Below are 22,593 nucleotides of genomic sequence, written 5' to 3'. Positions count from 1 at the left end.
AGAAATATATTAAAGGGAAGAGATTTAAACAGAAATTAGAAGGCAAATTTAGGAGATAAAGCCAACTAAGGACAGGAGCTTCAGAATATAAAAAGTAACAGATGGAGAAGTGAACAGATAACAGAAAACTTTACTGAGCAAAAAACAAAAGGGTGGAATCTTCAGACTGAAAAGGCTTTGCAAAATCCAAGATGGAAATAATAGAAAAAGAGACATACCAAAAAATATCCCGAGGAAATATGTGAACTCAAAGGAAAATCCTCGCAAGCTTCCACATGAATAAAATAGGTTATCACAAACAACAGAGAATCAGACTAGCCTAGATTTCTCACTTGAAACACTGGAAGAAGAAAGAATGGAAGAAAATTAATGGACTAGTGATAGAAAAGATCTGAAAATAAGAATCTTTTACTCGACAAGGAAAACTATCACTGTGGGGCCCGCGCCTTCCAGCATCCACACCCTTGCCCAGTCCTCTCCACACTGACTCTGGCTGGTCCACGTGACCAGTGCCAGCCACCAGCCCATCAGCAAGAATGATGCAGGCTCAAGAAGCACTTACATGGTGGGGCTTGTCCTCTTGGAATGCAAAAAACAACTTTGGAATATTTGAGAAACAAAGATAACTGGTGATAAAACAGATTGCTGGACCAACTGATATAGGTGCACATCTTGGGAAGAGATTTAGACAAATGGCAGAGTTTCGGGTTGAATTAGTGGTAAACACATTAAAAACCAATGACTATTTTTTAAAAAGATTTTACTAATTATACTTAAACAATTATGCAAAAAAGAAAAATTAATCATACTTCATTATATTTCTTTTAAAAGAAAGAATTAGAAAGTAGAAAACATCACAAACTTGGAGGTCTCAAACTCAGTCCTTAGAAAAACCCCAAATGACAAATTTTTACTGTAGCCACTGCCAAACTGTTTATATACTTGTGATAACAAAGAAGACTCAGGGTTGTTATTGTTTTTCTTTTTAAACATTCTATCTACCAAAAATCACTCTTTCAAAATCAAAAGCCAAGTATCTGGTAAATTTTATAAATGGCCTTGTTGTGACTCTTAAGTGATACCATTTGGCTTATAGGACCAGAGCGACGGGCATGACAAACTGTAATGTTGTGCCTAACACTGATTTACACATAGATAAAAATATATCTGTCCTCTGCAACACCTTCTGCACTAGCTACACAGCTTGAAAAATATAGCATGTTATTCACAGTATGGAAACTGAAATCTGCATACAGAATAACAGTTCAAATCAGTCAGAAAAGCTCCATTCTACCACCACATACTATGGCTTGAATAAAATATCTTACCTGTTACATATTCTGGCTTCTCCAAAACGAAACTGAAATACTGAATATGCATGGGGGCAGGGAGGGGTTCTATCAGACTATAACAAGGGATTCATATAAATCAGGTCACTGAAATTATCTTAAAGCCAGTAACTGAGATCATGTATAGCAAAAAGATTTCATCACAGTGAGCAGTCATTTTATGGCAAAATTAACCTGGAACTGCAGCATTTCCAGACGTCTGTCGGTGAACTCAAACAGAGCTAATGTTGTCTTCATCATATACAGTGAATTGACCATGAAGGTGGCCATGTCAGCTGTGCCTAAATTGCTGGCTGATACAGTACACATCTGGAGGAGAGGATCCAAGACACATGATAAAACCTATAAATGAAAAATAAAATCAAATGTATTCCTTATTTCCCAACCAGTGATACGGGTCTGTGTTAACGGCACTTCAGAATGAATGTCAAACTAATGGGGAGCGGGCCAACTTACAGAAGCGCGTAAGAAAAAGATTAAATGGTACCGCAACTGTAATAGTTTTTAAAACAAGCATCACTGAATATATACTTTTTAAATTAAAGGGAACTGGTTTAATATCTGAAGGAAAAAGCAATGAGAAGGATTGTCAAGATACATGGGCTATAAAGTGCCAGAATTTCAAAAGAACATACAATAGAAGAGCAGTAAGAATCATTAAACGTGAATTTACAACCTACCTGCACAAAGTCGGCCTGACGGGCATCTAACGGTACAACTGAAGAATCATGAGATGCCAAAACTTCACGCAACAACATGAGTGTCTGATTTAATGCAGAACTTGGTCCAAGATCAGGTGGTGGGAGTTCAACCTAAAATGAAGGATGACTTATCCACTGCTTGTATTTTTCTACTAAATTTTAGTGTCTACATAAATGCCAGTTCACGGTAAAATAGTTCATACGAAAGATGTAAAGCTTTGCTGATACATTACAAAATCTACAATCTAGCAACAGCTTATTTTTTATCCTACTAATCAAAATCAGCACAGAAAGTGACACAAGTTTTTTGTTAGATTATCTCAGAATTAATACATCACAATTAAAAGTACAGAATTTGAACTTTAATTCAAAAATTACACGGAAATTTAACAGTCTTTGAATTGTAGAATTATATTTTCATATAGATTTGAAATGGCCTGTTTTGTTTTTTAGCCCAAGTCTTAAGAAAGTAATCCAGAGACCAGCACTTCACCTACTATAATATTATTGAGAATCATCACTCACCTGCATGCCCCAATGTCAGATACTGTGGCTCAATATGTATAGGTTCAGGGTCTAGAAATCTACCTTTCAACAAGCACCCCAGGTGCTTTTCAGGACCCTGGTCCATGAGCCACACACTTCACAGAAACAGTACAACACTGCCACTAAAATCCTGAATTCTGGAGTTAAAGAGATTAATTTTACATTTTGTAACTAGCACTTACTAGTTGTGTGACCTTGGAAAAGTTATTTAAATTCTCGGAGGCTCAGAGGGATTCTGTAAAGATTAAATGGGATTGCTGCATCTCAACTACTGAGTAGAGTATCTGATACTTATTTACTGGCTACGTTCATCATCCCTACTTGACACCATCATGATACCCCAGAAGAGGTGCCTGAGAATTTTTTAAAACATTTTTCAAAGTACTTATAATACTAATATAGTCACATTTTGTAAATGAAACAAAATCTGGTACTCAGAGATCCACGTAACACTACATTCTCATGTCAGGTAGATAGAAAGGCATAAGAATTTTATAATATCAGTATTTATATTAAGAATGTTTCATGTATAAAAGTTAATACATAAGTGACGTCAGCAGGAATGGCAAAGTATGGACCTCTGAAAATCCTCCCTCCTTCATAAAAGCAACAAAAACAAAAATTATGAGACATGCCAACAAACAAAAAAGTATGATCATTTACAGAAAAAACAATCAATAGCAACTCCCTGAGGAAGCCCAGATGTTGGAAATACTAGTCAAAGACTTTAAATCAGCTCTTTTAAATATGTTCAAAAACTAAAGGAAACTGTTAATGAATTAAAGGAAAGTATGAGAAAAAAATCTTACAAAATAGAGAATATCAATAAAGAGATAGAAATGGTTAAAAAAAATAACCAAACAGAAATGTTGGAGTTGAAAAAGCACAAAAACCGAAATGAAAAATTCACTACAGGGAATCAACAGGAGATCTGAACAGACAGAATAAATAATCAGTGAACTTGAAGACAGGTCAATTAAGATTAACTGCTGTGAGGAATAGAAGGAAAAAAGAATGAAAGAAAATTAACAGAGCCTCAGACACCTATGCAACATCATCAACATCATCAGTACAATGCGGATCTCAGAAGGAGGAAAAAAGGGGGCATGCAAAAAGAATATTTAAAGAAATAGTGGGAGAAGACTTAGCAAATTTGATTTAAAAAATTAATCTAAACCTCCAAGAAGTTCATGAACTCCAAGCAGAATAAACTTCAATAGATCTACACTGGGACACATAATCAAACTGTCAAAAGACAAAGAGAGAATCTTGAAATCAACAAGAAAGAAGTAACTCATTCTGAACAAAGGATTCTCAATAAGCTTAACACTTGATTTCTCATCAGAAAACATGGAGATTAGAAGGCACTGGATGATATATTCAAGGGCTGAAAGAAATATATTTTCAACCAAGAATTCTATATTCAACAAAACTACTCTGTAAGACTGAAGAAGAAATTAAGACATTCCCAACACTACTCTGCAAGAATAAAGAAGAAATTAAGACATTCCCAATAAACAAAACAAAGAATTCTTTACCAGCAAACCTGCTCTACAAGAAATATTAAAGGGAATCCTTCAAGCTAAAATGAAGGGACACTAGACAGTAACTCAAATTTGCAAGAATAAAGAACAGCAGTCAAGTTTCTGGTATCAGTAAATATAAAAGGCAGTTTAATGTACTTTCTGCTTTTAACTCCTTTTTCCTGGATTTAAAAGACAACTGAATGAAGCAATCATTTTAAATCTATGTTGATAAGCACACAAGGCAGAAAGATGTAATTTGTAACAACAGTATCATAAAGGAAGGGGAAAACGGGGCTATACAGGAGCAAAGCTTTAGTACACTATTGAAAGTAAGTTGGTATTGATCCAAACTAGCTAGATTATTAAAAAATTAAGATGGTAATTATTATTCCCAGGGCACCACTAAGAAAATAACTAACTACACACATACACATACATATATATTTATATAAACAATAAGGGAACTAAAGCAGTGTACTAGAAAATATTTACTTAACACAAAAGAAGGCAGTAATGGAGGGACAGAGAAATAAAAACACTTAGAACATACAAAAATATGGTGCAAAACGGCAGACATAAATGCTACTTTATCAGCAATTAAATTAAATGTAAACATGCTAACCAAAAAAGCAGAGGCTGGCAGATGGATAAAAGAAAAAAGAAATACATTGACCCAACTATATGCTGTATTCAAGAAACACACTTTAAAGACAAAAATAGACTGAAAGTAAAAGGACAGAAAAAGATATATCTTGCAAACAATAACCAAAAGAGTGCTAGAGTAGCTATACTTATTTCAGACAAAGACAACTTTAAGACAAACACTGCTGCTAGAAAGGAGGGCATTTTATAATGTTTATTATAAAGAAGATACAACAACTCTAAACATACATGCATCTAACAACAGAGCCAAAAAATACATGAAGCCAAAACTGACAAAACAGAAGGGAAAAGTATCTCTTGTGGCGAAGGAATAGTTATGTCGAGTTTGATACCTCCTTCAGTTTTGGTTCCTTTTTTCTATTACCTTCAAATAAGACTGAACTTAGAAAAACTCCAAAATATGAAGTCATCTTTATAAAAGTATTTTCTACCCATTCATCCAATTTAAAAAAGATATCTAGAATGTTGTTAAACTGATGGATGATGATTAACACAAGAATGTATTCAGCAGTCAATAAACACACAAAAAACTGTTCAACATCATTAGCCTTCAGAAAAGTACAAATCACAAATGAAATACCACCACACAACTTCCACAAAGGCTAAAATTAAAGACCAACAATATCAAGTACTGGAGAGGATGTGGAGCAACTCAAATTCCCACACATTTCTGGTGGAGTAAACTGGTACAACCACTTTGCAAAAATGCTTGGAGAGCTATGAAAGCTATCAACCCAGATATTCCATTACCGTGTATACACACAAGAGAAATGAAAACTTATGTCCACCAAAAGACATGTACAAGGATATTCATAAGCGCTTTATTTACAATATCTAAGAAACAGAAACAATACAAACATCTACCAATAAACTGTAGTAAATTTGTATACTAGAATTATTACACCATGGTTAAAAAAATGAACTCCTGCTAAACACAACATGGACGAATCTTAGAGATATAATACTAAATGCAAGAAGTCAGACCCAAAAGAGTTCACCTGTGTGAATTTACTTATGTGAATTTCAATAGCACACAAAAACAGGAAACAGGAGTCAGATGGTGATTGACTTTGGAGGCTTTTGACTGGGAAGGAGCAAGAAGAAGCTTTCTGAGGTGCTGGAAATGTTTTATATGTCGATCTGGGTGATGATGAACGAACATATATACAAATACAAAAATTCAATGAACTTAAGATTTGTATACTGTAAGTTTTATCTCCATGTACCCTGAAAGTTCATTTAATCTTTTTTTGTTTATATTATGTAAATATTGATAATCAATAAGGTTTTATAAAAATATCCAAAATTCAAGTGATTAATATTAATAATTATAAGGCACAGAAGAACTTTATGAAAGATATATTCACAACTTTTAGGTACATTTCCCAACTATTAAAGTTGAAGTATAAAGAAAAATTTCACATTTCAAAGCATTTGGTCTACTGAAAACTTCATATTCTATATATTAGAACCTTTTTTTTTTAACGTATAGAGCTATAACACTGAACAAAGTTCTCATTCTTCTTGTGACTGTTTACTACGATACGTGCTCCATTAGAGGAAAATGAAAAGGGTGCACCATAAAAGTTCCAAAAGCTGTTTTTACAACCTCATTCCACTGCCAACTTTAGTTTCAGTCTTTGAAATATCTTCCATTTAAGGTCCTCCAATTTTCTGTACTGCAACTTCTTAGAAGACCACTTGCCCATGTGCTTTCAAAAAATAAAATCAACACCAAACAAAAACCCTCATATTTTTTAGTACATACTTTAATTTTTTTAATTAATTAGTTTTTTAAAAAAAATTTTTGGCTGTGCTGGGTCTTCACTGCTGCACCCTGGCTTTCCCTAGTTGTGGCGAGCGGGGGCTACTCTTCATTGAGGTACGCAGGCTTCTCAATGTAGTGGCTTCTCTAGTTGCGGAGCATGGGCTCTAGGCATGCAGGCTTCAGTAGTTGTGGCACACGGGCTTAGTTGCTCCGTGGCATGTGGGATCTTCCCAGACGAGGGCTCGAACCCATGTCCCCTGCACCGGAAGGTGTATTCCCAACCACTGCGCCACCAGGGAAGCCCCAAAACCATCATATTTTTAAATTAACTGCTTCATTTTATATATAGACTCCTTTCACTCTAAATACATATATGTTCTAGTAATTAACAGTAAATGGAACTAAAGTGCTTTTTTTAAAACCACTTTATTGAGGTATGATTGACATACAAAAAGCTGTAAATATTTAACGTATACAACTTGATGAATTTAGAGGTAAGTATATACCTGAAACCAAGTCCCCCTAAAACCAAGTTCCCTTACAGAGTTTATGAACAACCTCTTTATCCAAAGCTTTACTCTCTTTCTTGTCCCGCCCCTGTTCCCCTCAGGATTGAGAAGTATCAAAGAAAAGGGGAGACTGAAACCAAGCAGGACCCTGTGAGGCCTTCCCAGGTACAAAATCCCCTCCATGTCCCCCATTTCTTGTTTGTGGAACAAAAGGCTTTAGTCTCCTAGGCCTTCTGTGAGTTCCAAAGAGCTGACCCAAGCAGTTAATGATCAGGACAAGAGAGTCACAAGACTTCTAGCTCCTCCTGAAGGGATATAAATAACAATCTGATGCATATTTTGAGTTGTCCTGGAGAAACCAAGACCCCCATCCAGGTGGAGGATGGTGACTACCTGCTGACCACAAGGACTAGACTCCAGACTGATTGAAACCAGACGGTTAAGATTCCCAAAACATCACCCTGTTACCTTACCACCAACCAACCAGAAGGTCTACAAGCTGATCACGCATCCTAGGACCCCCTCCCCTAACACTGTCTTTAAAAACCCTTGCCTGAAAGCCATCAAGGAATTCCAATCTTTTGAGCATGAGGTGCCCATTCTCCTTGCTTGGTACCCTGCAAATAAACCCTTACTTTGCTGCAAACACCCACTGTCAGAGTTCGGCTTTCTGGAACTGCGGGCACATGAGCACCTACTTGGTAACATAACCATTAAACCATCACCACATTCCATAAACCATATCCATTACCTCCAAAAGTTTCCTCTTACCTTATTTATGGAATTAAATTTTTTAAGTCAATAATATTATTCAAGATAAATTTAACAGTGCAAACTAACATTTGTTTGATATAACTTCAAATAATTACAACTTTTTATTTCACTTTTATTTTATTTAAAATTTATTTAAATTTATTTAAAATTTAAAAAGCATTTTAGTTGAAAACACTGTTCTTATTTGTTTTTCCTAGCAGAATAATCTGCAAGGAATAATGTAAAACTCAAAATACTCATATAAAAAAAAGCACTTTTCAGGGGCTTCCCTGGTGGCGCAGTGGTTGAGAGTCCGCCTGCCGATGCAGGAGACACGGGTTCGTGCCCCGTTCCGGGAGGATCCCACATGCCACGGAGCGGCTGGGCCCGTGAGCCATGGCCGCTGAGCCTGCGCGTCCGGAGCCTGTGCTCCGCAACAGGAGAGGCCACAACAGCGAGAGGCGCACGTACCACCAAAAAAAAAAAAAAAAAAAGCACTTTTCAAACTTTAACATGCATATGAGTGACCAGGGAAATCTGGTTAAAATGCACATTCTGATTCAGTAGGTCTGGGGTGGGGCCTGAGATTTTTAATCTCAGATAAACTAATAAACTCCTAGGTGATGTCCAAGCTGCTGGCCCAAGTACTACAATTTGAACAGTAAAAAGAGATTCTAAACAGTAATGATATCCTAGAATTTAAATCAAAATTTAAAGGACCACTTAGGTTTTATTTTCACAGAGCTGGTCAATCCTGCCTACTATTAATTTGATATGGGTTTCATTTATGACACACCATCCCTTTTAAATTAGAATTGTACTATTACTATAGTGAAAAGAATTTTAGAAAATGTCTCTCTAGCTAAAATGGATATGACATTGTATCTTTTGTAGTACAGACACATATTCCCTTTAGACTTTGCCAGATTCACAGTTATGAATGTTTCAGAAGAGCCTGATAAGGAAGGGAGTACACATACTTGAATACTTAAGTGCTTCAAATGCTTTGTTAGGGAAAAGGTACATCTTTCAATAAAATAATGTCCTTGCATTTTCTTTTTTCATACTAAAGAATTAGCTCCCAAATATGTCTTTTTAAAAGCACAGAAGGAATCATGAAAAGAGTGCATATCTGGCTTTATTCATTTTAAAAGCTGTTCTTAACAATTTTGCTATCCACTTAAAATTCTATCAGCAAAAATTTCCACTTGGGTGCTTTGCTAATGAAGACCATTCTGCAGTAAGTGTTGTTTTCCTCATAAGGCTAGAATCTTCTTAGAAGAGATGAATGGTTTACAAGAGGCAGAATAAGATGAAGATATAATTAATATAAAATATGGAACATTAAAAATTTGGTGAAGGAAAGATAATTCCTGAAAGAAACCTGAAATGGTTGTATATACAAGCAACACATAAACTGTAAACAGTATCATATTCCAATCTCAATTTAATGTTAAAATAGCCCTAAATATGACCAATTCATATCTAAGAAAAACATTTCAGGGCACAGTTATTGATGATAATGACAACAGTAAATAACAATAATAGCCAAAACCCGTCACTGCTATAAACTCACATAGGCTGCAGTATTAATTGGTACTTAATATATTCAAATTACAATTCTTTCTTTTCCTGTTTTTATCCTATTCTATTCTGGGTTTTAACAGGAAGATACCATGCTTAAAACTTGCCTTTTATTAGCCATTTTATGTTCCTGCAACTTTCATTTTAACTTTATAAGAGAAATAAAGTATTTAAGAACTTCACGAGGTTTTCTGAGTGAAAATAAAATAAAATAAATGGATAACCAATTGGGAAAACGGAATATGATCCTTCCTTCCCAGCATGGACAAAAATAAACTTCAGGTAGATTAAAAATTTGATATAAAAGTGAAACTACAGGAAGACCTAAGAACAAACATTTAAATGAATTTATTAAATAATCGAACACTTTCCTACTGATAGATGCTAACTTTAGCATATAATAAATTCTACATGTATTTTCTTGTTGTGGGGAAGTTTTTGAAGTATGTTTTATGGCATGTTCCCAAAGAAGAAACAATAAGGAAAAAAAATGTTACAGATTTTACCATGTAAACATTAAAAGTGACGTATCAGAAATTACTACAAGCAAAATTAAATGGTACACGATGACATGGAGAAAAGATTTATAATATATATGACAGATAATACTCAATGTATAAAAAATATCAGAAAATAACAAGATACAGCCTAGTAGGAAAATGGCAAAGGACATGAGAAAACAATTCACAAACAGCCAATAAACATACTTTAAAATGTTCATTCTCACTAGAAAAACTGAAATCTAAATTAAAAAAAAAAAGATAGCACTTTTGCTCATATTGGCAAAGGTATTTTAAAATGGCTATTATCCAACTTTGCAAAATTTGGCACTTCTGGTAGGAGACAGTATGGTAGATTTGAGAAAATAAGTGAAAGGAAGTTAAATATGTGGGGCTGCCTGAGGACATGCAGGATTGCTGGACATCATGGAGGGCTTCGCTGATGTTGGAGACCAAAGTTTTTGGTTTCCCAGTGCACATAAAATGTTTAAACTATACTTTAATCTTTTAAGAGTGCAATGGCATTATGTCTAAAAAACAATGTATATAACTTAAAACTACAAAGCAAAAAAAACAATTACGATAATGTTAAAGATCACTGATCACACAGAACACCGTAACAAATAATAATGAAAAGTTGGAAATATTGTGAGAATTAACTAAAATGTGACACAAAGACATGAAATGAGCAAATGCTCTTGGAAAATGGCACCAATGGACTTGCTAAACACAGAGTTGCCACAAAACTTCAATTTGTTAAAAAAATGCAATTGGGCTTCCCTGGTGGCGCAGTGGTTGAGAGTCCACCTGCCGATGCAGGGGACACGGGTTCGTGCCCCGGTCCGGGAGGATCCCACCTGCCATGGAGCAGCTGGGCCCGTGAGCCACGGCCACTGAGCCTGTGGGGAGAGGCCACAGCAGTGGGAGGCCCGTGTACCGCAAAAACAAAACAAAACAAAACAAAACGCAATTATCTGCAAAGTGCAATAAAGAGAAGCACGATAACATGAGGTAATGCCTGCACTATGCTGAACAGAAGTGGCAAAAGTGGGCATCCTTCACTTGTTCCTGATCTTAAACGAAAAGCTTTAAGTCTTACGCTATTGAGTACAATGTTAGCTGTGGGTTTTTCATGTATGGTATTTATTATGTTGCAGTAGTTTCCCTCTATTCCTAGTTTGTTGAGCATTTTTATGATAAAAGTGTTGGATTTTGTCAAATGCTTTTTCTGCATCAATTGAGATGATCATGTGATATTTTTCCCCCTTTGTTCTGTTACTGTGGTAATTATACTGACTGACTTTCATAGGCTGAACTATCCTTGCATTCCAGGGATAAATCCCAGTTGATCATGCTGTAGAGTCTTTTTTAAAGGCTTCCTCATTTGGTTTGCTAGTTGTTATACTTTTCAACTCCAGAATTTCTTTTTGATTTCCCTTGAGATTTTTCTAACTCTAATAGATATTTCCATTTTGTTCATGTGCTGTTCTCTCGACTCATCTTTAACATGACTGTTTTAAAGTCTCTGTCTAGTAGATATGCCATCAGGTCTTTTTCAGGAATGGTTTCTGTTGATTTTTTTCTCCTTTGAATGGGCCATATTTTCCTGTTCCTTTGTGTGCCTTGTGATTTTTTTGTTGAAAACAACATTTGAATGTAATAATTTAACCCTGGAAATCAGATTCTCCCCCTCCTCCAGGGATGCCATTTTCTGTTACTACTTTGGGTTTTTAAAAAAACATTGTTGTAGCCTCTCTCTGAGCCAAGGATCAGGTTAAGGTATAAACTGAAGTTCTTCTCAGGTCTTTCTGAGCCTGCTCCTTTCCCTGAACATGTGGTCACTTTCCAATTTTCCTCATATATACAGTTGCTTTTGAATGTCCTAGACTTTAATGTCTGACTCCCAAAATGGGAAAAAGAAAAAAATTAAGGGGGTGGAAAAATGCACTAGTCTTTGAAATCCCCAGGAAGTCACTTTAGCCACAGGAGGAGGTGTCTGACACAATGGGGAGGTGCAAAAACAATGGCCACCCTCCTCTTCACAACTCTGGGATGAGAGCACAGATCCCAGAAGTTTAGAGGACAGTGTCCTCCTTTTTGTTCACCCTGGCTCTACAAGCTGTGTGCAAGGTGCTCAAGGAACAGGTGTACAGCTGCCTGACACAGCACTGGGGGTGGAAGATGGGTAGTCGCAACTATGCTAGGAGTTGAAGCTGACCAAAATTGACTGCAATTTATTACTATTCAAGCCTTCCCCTAGAAATTGCAATTCTTCAATAGACTCCAGAGTTCCAAAACAGTTACATTAGACAAATACTGCTAGTCCAACTGTCATCTAGGTGGGGTGACAGATTCCTGGTGCTTCCTACTTTGCCATCTTCCCTGAAAATTACTCATCTTTGTATATTGATCTTGTCACCAATTACCTTTCTAAATCCATTTACTAGTTCTACAACTTTTCAATTAATTCTCTTGGGTTTTGAAGTACAGTCAGAGCATCCACAAATAATCTAATATTTCCTCCTTTAAAATATTTATATCTGTCATTTCTTTATCTGGATTTTCTATTATTTAAATGTGTTATTGGCAAATATTCTTTTCTTGTTCTTTCTTGACTTAAATAGAATATATTACTAGTGCTTCTATGTTAATCATGAGGTTGGCTGTTAGTTTTATTAATCTTTATATGGTTAAGTATTTTTACTTTTTTATTTACTAATATTTTCCCCTCAACAATTTAATTAAATATCATGAGAATATAATTTAACACTGAAACATTTAATATATTTCCTAACACTGGAATATTCTTATATTCCTGGGAATAACCAATACTTGGTTTTAATATAATACTGGCTTTATTTTTATAATTATTTACCTTTTTAAAAAACTTAAAAAGTGACTGATTTGAGGTTTTCACTTTTGTACTGTCTTTAAAAGGTTTTTATGTCAGTGTTACACCACCTAAAAGGAACTGGGAAGCTTTCCATATTTTTCTGTGTTCTGGAGAATTCTGTTCTTCGTAGGTGTAAATAAAGCTATCTATATAAACTGAATTAAGTCTAGCAGCATGTTCATTAATAATTTTTCTTTCCTCCCTAGGTGTATTCAAGTTTCCTACCTCATTTTGAATCATTTTTTGTCAATTTTATTTTCTTAAAAGCATCCTTTTTATATATTTTAGAATAAAATTTATATATTTTAATATGGTATTCTCTAGTAAGTTTAATCCTCATCTCTGGTTATTATCTCTAATTCTGATATTATAATTTTAAATTTTATTTTTTCCTTGGTTAAAGAATTGCTAGAAGGTTGTCAATTTTGTCGACCTTTTCAACAAATAATCAATTTTGTTTTCCTGTTTCCTAATTTATCATAGAAATGTACTTCCATCTTTCCTTTTACCATTTTGCTTTATTATTCTCTTTCAAATTTCATAATAAGAATGCCTACTACATTTTACTTCCAGTTTTTAGCCCAGATGTTTTCCAATTGGTAAAGCTTTGGGTAACGCATTCATGGGTGTTTCCCATATTGCAATTTGGCTCTGGTCCCCACCACACGAATAAAACTGCCCTCAGTAAGTCATGGATCATCTATATATTGACAAAGATAACAAACCTGTCACCCTTGTTTTACCATAACCCTTCATATAGTATCTGTCATCAACTATGCCCTCCTTCTTGAAACTATTCTCTTGGCTTTTCTGATAAAACCCTCTTCTCATCTCTCTCCTGACTCTCCAATCATCCTTCCTCAGCATTCTACCCTGGTAGCGCTTATTTTCTTCTCTTAAATGTCACTGTTTCTCAAGACTGTGTGTCCTGGAAGCTCTACTCTAATTAAACATGATTCCTAGTGACCTCAGACAAACACATGGACTCAACTATCTTTTACATGCGAAGCTCCATAAACCCAAATGTGCAGCTCCCCGTTAGCCCAGACTGATTGCAGGACATCCCACAGGTACCTTGTCTAACTTAGACAATATCATCACCTTTATCCCCCCGGTTCTACACTTTCTCTCTATTCCAGATACTTGTGATTAGTATCAATATTCCCAGATTGGTAACTTAGGAATTAGTTTAGAACTCTTCCCTCTCATTTAACCACATTCAAGCAGTCACCAACTTCCGAAGGTTTACCTTTAGCCCCCAAGAATCTGTCCCCTTATGGCTCTTCCTTAGAGTATGTATTTTCATTAAAACTACTTCGACAATCCCTTAACTATCCTGTCTGCAACCTGGCTCTCTCCTACCTACATGCCACACCAGTTTCCAACTGATTTTTAATAAATGAAAATTTGTGTATTGATGACTCTTAGCTTGCATATTCTATTTGTTTCCTCTACCCACTCCTTTTTTACCTATCTAATCCCCCATGTCCTTCAAGTTCAATTCTTATTAACTCCCTCTCTGGAAAGCTCCCTCTCTGTATATGAATATTATTATACATACTCTTCTTATTGTGCTAGCATAGCACCTTGGGCACGTCTTTCATAAAACATGTATTCTATAGTAATCACCGATTTATTAGTCTATTTTCTGTGAAAGGAAAAGTAACCTGAGACCAACAGACCTTGACTGTTTGCTTTGTACTCATTAGGAAGCACATGTTTGTTCACATTCAAAGTCTATATCATGTATGAATGATTTTAGAAAAATTCTGTCTAAATAAGAACTCATGTAAACATATCTACAATGAGAACTGATTGACTGTTAGTAAACTTCCTGTGATACAGGAAAATATATAAGGGAAATACTCCAGCTCCACAAATTCATGCTGCCGGGGGTCAGAAAGCAGACTCTTATTAAGGCTTCTCTGAGCTTAGGAATGTAAAAATAGACCAGGTACTTTGGACTGGATTGCTATTTATTGTTCCACACTATACTACAAACCTGTGTCTAATATAACCAGGCTGTTAGATAGACCAGTATAATTAAAAAAAAAAAAAAAAAAAGCCAGAATGGTGATTGTGATGCATCCTTGAAAAACGTGAGTCTTTAATAATGAAATAAAAACAAAGAAGGATTTGATCATCATAAACCCATTCCTTAAGGTCTTTCCAATTTACTGCTGCACAACACAATGCTCAATTTAAAATATTAGCTCTCACAGAACTCTTTCAGGTTTTTGTTGTTTGTTTTTGTGGGACTTTTTGTTATCTTGTTTGTTTTTGTGGGAGTTTTTTGTTACCTTGTTTGTTTCCATAATTAATTACAGTATATAACTCAAAGGAACATAAATTTCATAAGGACAAAGCTGGACCAAGAACGTAAAACTTAAGTAAGCTGTTTAGAAAAAACATTTAGTAAAAGTTCAAGTTTTCCAATCTGTATGTCATTTTAGCCCTGACCTATTAAATACAGTAAGTTTGCTTTAATTACAAATTTTTGGTTATTGAAAAATGGTAGTGAAACTAGGGCTTGAGATTCTACCACTAATTATATGACTCAAAATTACACTGTTCCAGGAACAGATTATAAGCCTACATCCTGTAAGCCACCTCAAAATGAATTTTGTTGTTCACAGGAAGAACTCAAAAGAACGCTGAATGGAATGGGAAAAAATTGTCACCAATATGGAAACAGTAAAACAATATTTTTTAATGTGAAAAACTCACATTCACATAGTTCAAGAATTGCATTTTTCAAACGTACCTTGTCCATTAATTTGCTGGCATGAAGACTCAAGCTACTGAAGAATATTTTTTTGCTCAGCAAATGCATTTCTTCAATGGTAGTCAACAATGTAGTTGCACTATTTCCAACAATGCCACTAAAAGCAAAGAATATTTCAGGTTGCAAAACAGGCCAAAACAACCCAGCTCTTTAACTGAGTAGAATTCTTTAAAAAGACCTAGATTTAAATAAAAGTTTTTATATAGACTATAACCTGTGAATTAAAAACAATTACTCTAGTTTCATATAAAAATGAGGGTTTTTTTCCTTTTAAGTTAGGTGATGAACAAATGAAAACAAACTACAGTGTTTTAAATATTTCACAATCTCTTAGAAAAGCAGTGGGTTAGAACAAACACTTGTAATATGCAAACCCATGTCTCTATTTTTCCTCTATTATAGTAAATGCATGTTTTGATTATCCAAGAAGATCTGATTTTAAGGAAGCCATTCCATCAATAGCTCTATTGAGAAAATAATTTTTATTAATACTGAGTTTTTTAAATTAAAACTGTTACACTGTATCAATAACACACCTGTAAATTATAAAGCTTCTCAATTTTTATACAGCTACCTAAATAGCATATATTTAGACTAATTACGAAAAATCCGATAACATTTTGAAATAATTATTCTACATTCCATAATTCTCAATTTTATATTACAAGGATATTTCTTAGACTTATCCAATGGGGTTTCTCATTTTTGGCAGAATGTAAGACAAGCATGTATATAAAACAACTCCCTATGTTATTCTCCTATTCATGTATTGAAAGTGACTCTTCTGTTCCTGATACTGGCATGCTTGATAAAAAGTAATTTAAATTCATTTTTTAATAGGCTAATATGAAAACTATCAAAAACATAGCTTGGAAGAACACTTTTAACACAACTACACATATAACATGGTCTTATAGTGACATCTACAATAAGGCTCAAGTCTATGTATACCACCAAAAGATATTTGCAAGGTGAAAATGAATGCAAATTTTGGAGTTGAAGATCATATTTTATCTGATTAAGAACCACTTGTCTTATCTATAAAGTCACTTTTATTTAGAGAAGATAAGACAGCTATTACTTAGAGGAGATAAAGCTATCGTTCTGTTCTATCACTAATGGAAAACGAAATGTTAAAGAAGAATTTATGTAAACACCCAGAATAGGACATGTTACTAATTATGCCCTACTCTGAGTATAACATATAGTTGCTTTAGGTGCCATGGATCTCTTTTACTAATATAGGAGGACTCAAAAAATACTTATATTATAGACTTACACTGCTATGTGTGTGTGTGTGTACTTATGCTTGGAGAAGAAAGGGAAAAGGAAACGATGGACCTCAAAAGTACAGAATGTATAATAGGCATATAATGATTCATATGGTGTGGCGGTTCTACTAGTTACACTTAGTCATGCATAGAATACACACAAAAAAAATATTACACTGTGTTCTAACGGAAATGAAGTGTCACATGGGATTTAAGAAGCACATTTAACCATTCCACTTACCTGATTGTATGGTGATAAAATTTGAGGAGGTTAGAAATTTTATATAATAAAACTGCCCCAGGTTCAGCAACTATTACTTGTTCAATTCGAACCTATTAAAAAACACATGAGAAAAAACTAAACATTTCCTAAAAGTGTAACTTTTCTTCATTAATCACATGTGGTATGAATAGCATGAAAAAGATTAAATTTTATTATTGCAGAAATCACAAAATTCCTTCTAAATAAAGAATTTCTGAATATTAAATCACAGAGGATGGTAAAACAACACAGAAACTTTAGCACAGATATGCTCTATAAAAAAATGATCCATTACCTACAGAATGTGGTTCAAGGCAATTGCTATCAGAAATAACACAATGAGGTCATCTCGAGGTTTTTCACCAGCGTATAATGGAATTTAGTTTAGCACTAAATTGCAAAGCAGCTGTTACATTCCTAAAAACAGATTATCAGTGAAAAGGTACTGCTCTATGAATGAATATTAAGGAAAAAAATGAAAAAACAAATTTTCTCTTTAAACGACTATACCAAGTTTCTTTCTATTAGAGAATCGGAAAGCAGATAAATCTTGAATTAGCACCAACCTCTTTGGCCAATTATAATACTGCCAGGGCAATACCTCAGATCTAGTTCAAGGTTAACTTGATATGCTCAAGTTTAACTACTAGGAATCTTTTCTAATTAAAATCCATCCCTCACTAATCTTTCCCTTACTTTATATTCCCTAATTAACAAACACAATCTAAACCACACTGAATGTGCTTACTTACATATTATATTACATCTATGCTTATTAAGCTGCTGATAACATATGTGCCTTCTTGTTTCCTAACTGGATTCTAAACACAGACATTGTGTTTTCTGGTTCACTTACATCTCTGCAGCATTTGGTAGAACAGTACATACACAAGAGATGTTCAATAAACAAATGCTTTTGAAAACATTTAGATTTTGGAGTATGTCATAATATCAACGAATGTGATCTGCTAAAATGGTATTTTATAAATACATGTATATGAGTATGCAAAAACCTCTTGCATAGAAAATTGGCAATGATTATTTTAAAATGCGTTTTATTACCCTACATTGTGTTAATCTGACCAAATTACGGCCTGAATTCAAGCTGCTGTTTCTTTAAAATCAGAATAAGTCATTAATTTAACCAGCTACCATATAACGTATATAAAAACAAAATATTTTACCTTTAGGGGCCTGCACACACCCTCAGTAACATGTCCAACAACTTCCTGAATATTTTCTTCAACACCTACAATTAATTATAACATAACTAAAATTTTTTTTCCATATTACACTTTGCTTCACATAAGTTCAGAAAATTAACAAACACTAATACATATGATTAAAGGCATTAATAAACATTTAAAATAACAATTAATGATATTTTATTAAGTTTAATATCTTTAGGACATTACTAATTATATCAATATGAGTCTAAAGCCCTATCAATTGATTTGACTGTTGATTAATGAACATTATTTCTTTGTGAAAAAGAGTAAATGTATGAAAAACAGACTGTGAAATTTATTAACTGAAGGAGGTGATGTGAAGATGTATTAGCACTCGTTCCACAAACTCCTTACTCTAGGCAGTAGTGCTAAGCACACAAACTACGGGTATAAAGATGGAAAACACGCCTTGCAATCTAATGGAAAAACCAACATTTACTGATTATTGACTATTTATCAAGGTCTGTACAGGGTACTTGACATGTACTGCTTGTAACCACCTTCATTTTTACAGATGGAGAGACTCAGGTTTAGAAGAATTCATGCCATTCCCACAGAATAACTTATTTCTAACTCCAATTATTTTCTTCCCACTTCTTAATGTTACCTCTCATGTAAATTTTCCTACATCTTTTAACAAATACATTCTTTTAAACTGGGTAATTAGCATAACAGAAAACAACTTTAAAAAGTGCAGACTTTGTGCCAACCTATCATATATGCTGAATCTAATCTCAATATCGAAGAGTTAAAAACGAAGAGGTTAAGTCCTGCACCCATTCGTATACTAGCCTCTCCTGCAGATGACGTGCTGAACCAGGATGACGTGGGGCTGAGCTATTCAAAATAGGTAAGTGATACCAGTCACAATATCTCTCTTCACTTCCTAGCAAAGCCAGAGCATCTTAATTATCTACTAACCCCTTCTACAACAGGCATCTTAAGGTAGTCACAACTAAGAAGATTTGAAATTCTGTAAACAGACGTTTGCAACTCAAAAATAATCATTTTTCTTCTTTGAAATAAAGACCAAAATTTTAGGTACATTTAGTACATAGCTAATTATTTATTATTTATTTATTTGGCTGCATCAGGTCTTAGTTGCGGCACGCTGGGTCTTCATTGAGGCATGCAGGATCTTTTGTTGCGACGCACAGGCTCTTCATTGCAGCCTGCAGGCTTCTCTCTAGTTGTGGCGCACAGGCTCCAGGGCGCATGGGCTCTGTATTTTGCGGCACGCAGGCTCTCTAGTTGTGGTGCACGGGCTTAGTTGCCCCGCAGCATGTGGGATCTTAGTTCCCCGATCAGGGATCAAACCTGCGTCCCCTGCACTAGAAGGCAGATTCTTTACCACCGGACCACCAGGGAAGTCCCAGTACATAGGTAATTATTCAAAAAACTTTAGAAGAGTCACATGAGAATGACAAAAGGGGCTGGATAGTAGAAATGAAAGAAGTAGTAGCTTAACGACCTTAGGCCAGTCACTGACTGAGCCTGTGTACTCAAGATAAAATGAAGAGAACATCACCTTTTGCCTTTAAAGGATGGTGGCTGAGATAATGTAGGCCAGGCACTCCAGAGATGCCTTAAAAGTGAAGCAGAGGGGTCTAGGCTTACAAGAAAAGGTCCCAAGGGTCCAGTATAAAAATGTGATCAGTTGTGTGACAAAATAAAAGTGACGGAAAAGAAAGTCTATCAGCAGAAAAAGGGGGAAACTAGAGACAGGAAGATTAATTAGGATGCTTATTAAATCACCTAGTGTGAAGAGTTTATCTCCATGAAGAAAACAGAAACAGAGAAGTCCTGCGTGATTTACTAGATCTAGGCATGAGTGGTAACAATCAGAGGACCCACCTTGTGTAGTTACATGCTTTAAGAGAGCTTCAAGGTGTTCTTTTTCAGAAGCAGTAGCCTGATGGAGCCAAGCCAACATATCTCCTACATATCTAATGAAAAAACTAAATGTTAGTAAAGATTTCCTTCAGAAAAACATCAAATACTCCAATACTGTCTGACTACTATACCTCAAAGGGTCATGGGAGTGCATTTCAATGGGTCTAGGTGTACCTCCTGGGCCCCCTCTTGTAAGAGCATCGATAAATCCACGAACAACTGTACTTCTTCTAGCTGTTCCAAACTCATCTAAGGTATACCTAGAAGAAACAAGTTATTAACAAACAGTTGCTTTTCATCCTAATGGTTACATCAAAGTATTCATGCACTTTCTAAGATATCTAAAGCTTTTTTACACAATTCTCTCAAGCAATACTGTTTTAAACAACAAAAAATATTTATGAAATAACTTTATCATAATGATAATTCAACCTAAAGGTGCATCTTTTTATGCCTAAGAAAGAATGCTGGGATTTGGAATCAGTACCAGAGGCAGTGGCAATAAGGGATAGAGCAGGGGATTTGGTAAAAGTAAAAATCAAGACAAGGTGGAAATCCGGGACTCTTCAGGTTTCAGTGCCCCCCTTGCCCAAAACATGATGTTCCACTGCACACATAAGGCCTAATACCCAGTTCTCAGAGGCTAGTTACAGTTAGAACTCTGCCATCCAAAATATAAGACTTTTCCTTCTACATTAAAAAATTCTCATTTATATTTATTCAATATTATCAAAATTTACCATCAAAATTTGTCCAAAATATACTATTAATATTTAAAAGCTTATTTTGACTCCAATGTTAAACATATGTTCCTTAAATTTACTGACCAACTATGCATACAGAGCAAATACTTTTACATATATTTACAAGTTATCAATTATGGTTGGGAAAAAAAAATGGACTTTTGAAGGTGAGGAATTTGTAGGAAAGAAAAGCTTTGAATGAAAGAATCAGACAATTTGGGATCAAATTATAGGATGGCTTAGAGTTACCAACAGTACCTGTTTCTTCGACTGGAATCAGCCTTTGTTTCCCATTATCCCCACCCGATGCCCAACTGAAAGTTCTATTTTAAAAGTACATAGGAAAACAAAGTATTTTTTTCATAGTCCGATGTCAGCGAATTCTAGACCAATTAACTTTTAAATCCCTAAACAGTACTCTACTAAATGTTGAGAATTATTTCATTACCTTGCATATAAATAAAAGTTATCAAAATTCCCCAAAGGTTTCCAGAAGAATTTCTTAGGCTATACTGCTTTCTTTAATATGCTACTGATTTAATGAAAAACCCACATTTTTTTTTAACATAGGAAAGCTGGAAGACGGAATATTTTTAAATCAAAGTGTAGTGAAGTAATCAATAGCTGTGAATTTTTAGGACTCTGAACCTTTTTAGAGGACTGTTCACTAGTAATCAGATCATGGTTGTTTGTGGTTTTTTGGTTTTGGTTAAAAAGAAATGGTTTTGAAATTCCCTGCAGTGACATACCAGATATATACGTCAAGATGAAAACGCAGTATCAAGCTAAGTGTTGCTAAAGTACACAATTGCCTTGCATTCACTTTCTATTTTTTAAAATAAATTAGAACCAAAATGCTTATTTCTATTTTTTGCCTCATATTCTCAAATCATAAATGTTCAGGGTAAAGAATGCATTCCTTTAAATCAGCGGTCCCCAACCTTTTTGGCACCAGGGACCCGTTTCGTGGAAGACAATTCTTCCACAGAAGGGTGGGGGGGGATGGCTCAGGCTGTAATGCAAGCGATGGGGGCGACGGGGAGCCGCAGATGAAGCTTCCCTGGCTCAGCGCTCACCTCCTGCTGTGCGGCCCGGTTCCTAACAGGCCGAGGACCCCTACTGGTCTGCGGCCCGGGGGTTGGGGACCCCTGCTTTAAATGATCATCAAGTCCATGAAATGACTTGTGATCAGACGACTCCTTATGACAGCACAAAATTCACAAACTTTTAACTTTTTAAATATGTAAAACTAATTTTCACCCTCTGGACCCAAATGGCTATGTAATAAACAGAAACAATGTAACTTCTGTTTCTAGGACTATTCACTGTGACCACAAGTTATATTAGAAACCAGTGAATCCACTGGCATTTTTAATGGGGGAGGGGCGATTTAAAAAGCCTAACACTAGAATCTGTTTACTATAACATATAAACAATATTAATGCTTATTTTCCTGCAATAGATATAATTTGAAGAACAGCATGAGTTAAAAGGAACCTTCAAAGATACCTGAAGACACGAAACATCTTTTCCCAGAGACAGAAGAAAATTTCTTTGACCAAAACGGATTCTCTTCCAACAAAGGTCAAAAACTGAAAATGTAGCTTTACAAAGGTGA

At 35.0% G+C, this 22,593-nt stretch overlaps 1 protein-coding gene across 12 annotated transcripts in view; it reads right to left on the bottom strand.

The window, feature by feature from the left end:
• COG6 (component of oligomeric golgi complex 6) overlaps positions 1 to 22,593 on the bottom strand; it is a 279,030-nt gene that overhangs the window by 236,092 nt on the left and 20,345 nt on the right. For all 12 annotated transcript variants that reach the window (XR_009516828.1, XR_009516824.1, XR_009516823.1 and 9 more), the window contains 7 exons: positions 20,364 to 20,492; positions 20,194 to 20,285; positions 18,295 to 18,359; positions 17,090 to 17,181; positions 15,557 to 15,674; positions 2,030 to 2,161; positions 1,524 to 1,691 (listed from right to left, as the gene is read on the bottom strand). Coding sequence is in view for 4 of the 12 variants with exons in the window: in XM_059996097.1 (XP_059852080.1) it covers positions 1,524 to 1,691; positions 2,030 to 2,161; positions 15,557 to 15,674; positions 17,090 to 17,181; positions 18,295 to 18,359; positions 20,194 to 20,285; positions 20,364 to 20,492 (796 nt within the window). In the remaining 8 variants the exon portion in view is untranslated. The remainder of the gene's footprint in view (positions 1 to 1,523; positions 1,692 to 2,029; positions 2,162 to 15,556; positions 15,675 to 17,089; positions 17,182 to 18,294; positions 18,360 to 20,193; positions 20,286 to 20,363; positions 20,493 to 22,593) is intronic.

Source organism: Delphinus delphis, chromosome 18 (assembly GCF_949987515.2).
Source record: "Delphinus delphis chromosome 18, mDelDel1.2, whole genome shotgun sequence".
In the NCBI taxonomy this organism is placed as follows: domain Eukaryota; kingdom Metazoa; phylum Chordata; class Mammalia; order Artiodactyla; family Delphinidae; genus Delphinus; species Delphinus delphis.
Note: the sequence above shows the minus strand (reverse complement) of the source record. Positions and strands in the feature narration are given on the sequence as shown.